Here is a 5,917-nt window from a genome sequence, read left to right as displayed (position 1 = left end):
TTTGGTACTTTTAAACATGTTTTGGATTATATATTGTTTGTGTTTAATTGTTAGAATGTCCAGCTAAATTTAGTTACTTATGTTAGCTAGATGAAGTTGGAACTCATTTTTTTTCTATTGATTTAGACTTTTCTTGTTGGTTATGTCTTGTGTTTGATTGGTTATACCTAGCATGCTTGATTTGATAATTAGATTGCTTAAACTTCTTATTCTCTGTAGTTAGTGACCTTTAATCTGCATGAATTTGAATACCTAGTAATTTAGTGAACATTAGATTATTAGAGCTAAGATCAAACCAATCTTAGTTAAGGAATTGAATTGTTAAATTTAGTTGTGCTAGAGAATTCATATTGTGACCACAATTGTGTTTATTAATTCAATCTTACATAGCTCCAATTCTATTTAATAAATTGATTATGTGTTAAATTATGTGTGACCATACATAGCTCTACATGAATTAGTTTAATATTTGTAAATATGGAATTGAATCGCTAATAGTGTCTTGAATAATAACCAATAGAATTATCAAAAGTATTGTTTAAAACCATTAAGGAAAGTGGATTCAACTAACAAAAGTGTTTTGTTAATTGATTGAATAATTGTTAAGGAATTAAGTTTTTCTAAACTTGCAAAATTAGATAAAAACCATTACGTTGCTAGAATCTTAGGCTAACTTAATAGTATTTGGATTAATTAATTAAAGAAAAAACTTCAAAAATGGTCCTTGTGATTTCTGAAAATATCAAGTTTAGTCCTTAAGTTCAAAAAACCTCACAGATGGTCCCTGTGGTTTCAAAACTTTTAACAAATGGTCATTCCGGCTCACTCCGTTAGCATTTCACCGTTAACTCATTTTTTAATAAAATATTTCAGGGGTAATTTCTTCATTTCAGTTGTAACCTTATCTCTTTAAAAGAAATTGCATGTCCGATTTTTGGGTAAACCCTTTAGCTTTATCAGTCGTCATCTCTCCTACTTTCCACTGTTGCTCGACCGTTGCACCCTTCACGACATCCAATCGCTTCTGATTCAAAGATGGTGACTTGCAGATGTGGGAATGAAGCAATGGAGATCACTTCATGGACGGATCGTAACCCTGAAAGATAATTTTGGAACTATAGAAGATGTGGGTTCCTTCGATGGTCTGATCCTCCTATGTGTGCTAGGGCATTGGTGGTGATTCCATGTTTGATAAGATCAATGAATCGATTGGAAGAGAGGGTTGCCATTGCAAGTGCAGAATTGTGGAACTACCAGCTGGTGTTGTTTTGTTCATGGGTGTTTTTTTTGGTATTATTTTAATCTCTAAGTATCTTGTGAAGGTTTGGATGGTAATGGAATTTTGGTTTTTGGTTTTTGGTTTGTAACCATTGCAGGGGTTTTTTTATTATTTTAATCGAATAGGTTATTTTTTTTTTTTCCAGTTTATGTTGGTGGTTTTGGAATTGGTGTTGTTGTATTTGGTTTATGTATCATATTAATGTGTAATGGAGTGGTAATGGTAATTGTAATGGAATGTAGTTTGTTATAGTTGATTTTACAATTTCTTGAATGTTTTTTGAAATGCAATTGTTAAGTGTATTGTAAATGCATATTTAAGATGGTTTTCATTTGCAATTGAAATGTACAATGTTATTAATTGATCTATGAAGGGTAGTACACAAAACATATTAATTCATTACAAAAAAGTGCATACACACCATTACATGCAAAGTTATAAAGTTCTCAACACAACCATGATGCAAAGTTTTCAAAAGACCTACAACACAAGCATTACATGCAAAGTTTTCAAGTTCTTAACACATATTCAAACAAGTACACATGACTTAAGTTTCAAAATACCTACAACACAAGCATCCTAATAACTACTAAAAATAGTTTTCAGCCCCCTCCAACTTCACCACTGCCTCCCTACCCTTTACATGTTTTGGAATTATGCCCTTTGTTATGACACTTTGAACAAGTGACTGCCAAATATTTCCTGCTTAATCTAACAGCTTGGCTGCTTAGCTCATCAACACCCCTCCTTCTCTTCTTCTTAGGCCTCCCAACCTACACATATTGATATACTATAGTTATAATTTAATTCATTCCATGTTCACATGTATACTATATATTTGGTGTACTTGAAATACAAACTTGTGTCTTATGTTTTGGTGGAAGTAAAGTGAATGGGAAGTCACTTTTAGGCCACATTGTACGTCCATCCAATGGATCAATTTTGTTGAAATACATGGCTTTCGATGTTGATAACCTATAGTAAGGATGGACCCATTCATCAACATGTGGGGAATTTTCACCATTCTTAATTTTGTCCCATATAGCACAAACAACATGTCTACATGGGAAACCTGTAATCTCCCAAAACCTACAACTGCAACTTTGATCATTCAAGTTTTCCACATGCTGGTCTTGCCATGTGCTTGCCACTTGGTACTTTCCTGCCCCATTGTATTTAGCCATATACTTTGCTGCATCAGTCTTAATCTTTTCAAACAATGTAGTTGTAGTAGGGGTTAGAAGTCCTTCACACTTATCTATTTCCTTTTGCACCACACATAACCTCTTCATGAGATACTCTCTAGTATACTCTAAGCAAGTGATAATAGGTTTATCCTTACCTTCATCTAGCTTAGAATTGAATACCTCACAAAGGTTATACAACAAACAATCAGTATGTGCCCTTCCTGAATAATAGATATTAAGAGAAGACACTTACACATATAGTAAACACACAACAAGGAAGATTAACATTTCTCAATAAATTTCTAGAAACTTACCACTAAAGTGAGATTTAGCCCAAGTGTTTGTTGGGATCTTACACACCCAAGCATGAGCCTCTTCATTGATCCTCTTCAACTCATCCATTGCTCTATTAAAATGATTGATTGTTGTTGCTCTACCACACTCCCAAAGCTGGCCACTTATGTCTTTTCCTTTCCACCATTTCTTCATGTTTTCTTGGATATGCCTCAAACAGAATCTGTGTTTTGCACTAGGGAATACCTTCTCCATTTCTGGTATTATTCCCTAAACAAAAGTCAATGTATGCAAAATCAGTTAACCAAATGTATTTAGAAAAGGTAATAAAAAAAAATTTAGGTGATACACACCTTTTGTCTATCTGAAATGAATGTAAAGTTTGAATTTGGTCCCAGGTCCAAATCTTCTCCTAACAGTTCCAAGAACCAGGTCCAACTACTTGTTGATTCTGTCTCTACCACTGCATATGCTACAGGGTATATGCCATTGTTTGAGTCCAACCCTACACCAGTTAACACTTGCCCAGGGTAAGGGCCCTTCATGAAAGTACCATCCAGACCTAGAAAATCTCTTAACCCACATTTGAGTCCTAATTTCAATGCACCTAGAAAGACATATATTCTTCTAAAAGTTCTTTTGGTAATAGATAGGGAGGTTTCTGGATACACATCAATCTGAACTGTTGTACCAGGATTAGTGTTGAGTAGCTCCAACACATAATCCCTCAAAAATCCATACTGTACTTGGTAGTCCCCACTAATGATACGCTCATCCATTGACTTTTCCCTAGCAACCTTTTGCAATGACATTCCTACCTCCATTTTCTTGCACAACTCTTCGTGTAAAGCTTTCACTAGAATTTTAGGGTTACTTTGTATTTGTTGAATAATTAAGTTTGCTACGTATCTGGAAGTGCAAGATTTAACCGCCCTTGTTTGCAAACATTTATTCTCATCCAGTACTGTTTTCATCAACCAATGCTGATTTTCATTAGCCCTCAATATTTGGAGTGCCCATGGATATGTACCTTTATTGGCAATTACATCTTTACCCTTGCACTTTGCCCTACTTCTAGTTGCAGGCACACCACCATCAACTACTTTAGAAGTCTTACTTACAACACCTTTACATTTCACCCTAATCCAGATTTTGTCATTTTTGGCTTGGTATAAAGACCTCCTGGTTGCTACATCATGTGAGTTCATGTAGTTTTTAACATCAAGCTTGGTTTTGAAGACCTGACCAATCTGAAATGGTTTAACATGAACCTCTCCATGTGAGCATGTACTTGACTTACTCAACTCTTTAAGTAGTCTCTTCCTATCATCTTCATGAAATCCTGCAAATTGATAATCATCAGTGGTAATAACTTCCAACTCATCATCAACCATGTCAATCCCTTCATCTTTTGAAAGATTGTTCAGGATTCCATGTTCATCTACATCAACAACATTATGGAATTCACTCATGTATACATCTACATCAAATTGTATGTTAGATTCATCCACATTATATTCACTTTCATCATAATCATCTCAACTATCCTCAGAACCATGGCCAATCTTAGAGTAGAAAGCCTCTCCACTATCATCACTCACCATACCCTCTTGCTAATCCACTTCTGGTGGTTGTTCAAATGAAGTTTGAACATTAAACTCAGCATCATAATCATCATAAAGTGAGTAATCCTCTATAAATGGTTCATAGTGATCAACTATTGTAGTATTAGCTCCATCATCAACTTGGCAGCTTGGTTCATGTACATGGTAAGTTCCCAATGGTTATTCAGTTTCTACTGCACTAGTGATCACTTCTTCTTGAGTTTCAATTTCATGATTCACCATTTCCTCTTGAATGACATGACTTTGTTTGCCTTGTGACCTTATAAATGGTAGAATACTCTTTGAGTAATCATGGCCTTCATCAACATCTAACACTTGTGACTGCTCATAATCAGGGTTCATAGACTTGTTTAGATCAAGCTTTCTACTACATGATCCTGCTTCTCTCCTACAAAGTTTCTTTCTATTCATTTCAGGTGACATACTATCAGGCTCCAACTCCTCAATAACAACTTTAGAAGGAGACTTGTAATAACTAGCTACCCTTGTCTGACCAGTTTCAATATACACCCTAATAAGTCTATGTTTAGGGACATATGATACCATTTTAAGTAAATCTTGATCATTACCTAAAGGCATTAAGCCATAGTCCAAAGGGTATTTAGGGATACAGAAATGGTAGTAAAGGGTTTGCTCAGTTTTCTACCCTAGTTCTCGAACCATGTCGTCAAGCTCATGAACTGAAAATAAATAAGTGTCAACATCATCTACATATGCTACAACACCATCAACGTATTTCCTTCCAGGTGATTTGGTGAATACACCACTGTAGTGTATCTTCAACGTGAAATAGTTATCATAACCTTCTACAAAAAAAAAAAGACTAAAATCAATGATTTCCTTACGTCAACACAATAGACCAAAAAAAAAACAAGTTTTTTTTGTAGTATTGTAATGTATCTTTTTCCTAAGTACTCCACGGTTACAAATTTTTCTCGAAAACACCATATTGATAACACCATTGCAATTCCTGGAGCTTAAAACACTAAATCCCAATTTTTGTTCTTGCTTCTACAATGGGAATGAACCCGATGAATAAAGATGTAACTAGTTATCTTCTTGGGAGAAGGACGGGTAGTGATGTGCAAGCAACATGTAATCATTTCATATTAAAGAGAGAAGGTTACAACTGAAATGAAGAAATTACCCCTGCAATATTTTATTAAAAAATGAGTTAACGGTGAAATGGTAACGGAGTGAGCCGGAAGGACCATTTGATAAAAGTTTTGAAACCACATGGACCATCTGTGAGGTTTTTTGAAGTTAGGGACTAAACTTGATATTTTCAGAAACCACAGGGACCATTTTTGAAGTTTTTTCTTAATTAAAAAAATTGTTCCCTGTGTTCGACCCCGACTTACTTAAACTACATTACAATTCGACTTGGTACACTACCTAGGTGCATTTTACTTAGTTAAGTTAGTTAGGTTAATAATTTAAAATTAGGTGTAGCTATTTGCATGCATCAAGTATTTGGCACTGTTGCCGGGGACGGCTATTTTAGTTGTTAATTTATTTGCTTTAGGTTAATT

The 5,917-nt window shown here is 34.8% G+C and overlaps 1 protein-coding gene across 1 annotated transcript; it reads right to left on the bottom strand.

Annotated features, from left to right (window-relative positions):
- Positions 1 to 1,911: 1,911 nt before the first annotated feature.
- LOC145046123 (uncharacterized) lies at positions 1,912 to 4,232 on the bottom strand. The gene is made up of 4 exons (XM_078994407.1): positions 3,114 to 4,232; positions 2,781 to 3,030; positions 2,140 to 2,687; positions 1,912 to 2,052 (listed from the first exon to the last, which is right to left on the bottom strand). Exons 1-4 carry the CDS (start codon positions 4,230 to 4,232, stop codon positions 1,912 to 1,914), a joined length of 2,058 nt encoding a protein of 685 aa, XP_078850533.1.
- Positions 4,233 to 5,917: the final 1,685 nt, after the last annotated feature.

Source organism: Lactuca saligna, chromosome 5 (genome assembly GCF_052625555.1).
Source record: "Lactuca saligna cultivar CGN05327 chromosome 5, ASM5262555v1, whole genome shotgun sequence".
In the NCBI taxonomy this organism is placed as follows: Eukaryota; Viridiplantae; Streptophyta; class Magnoliopsida; order Asterales; family Asteraceae; genus Lactuca; species Lactuca saligna.
This window is presented reverse-complemented; position numbering and strand designations above follow the sequence as displayed.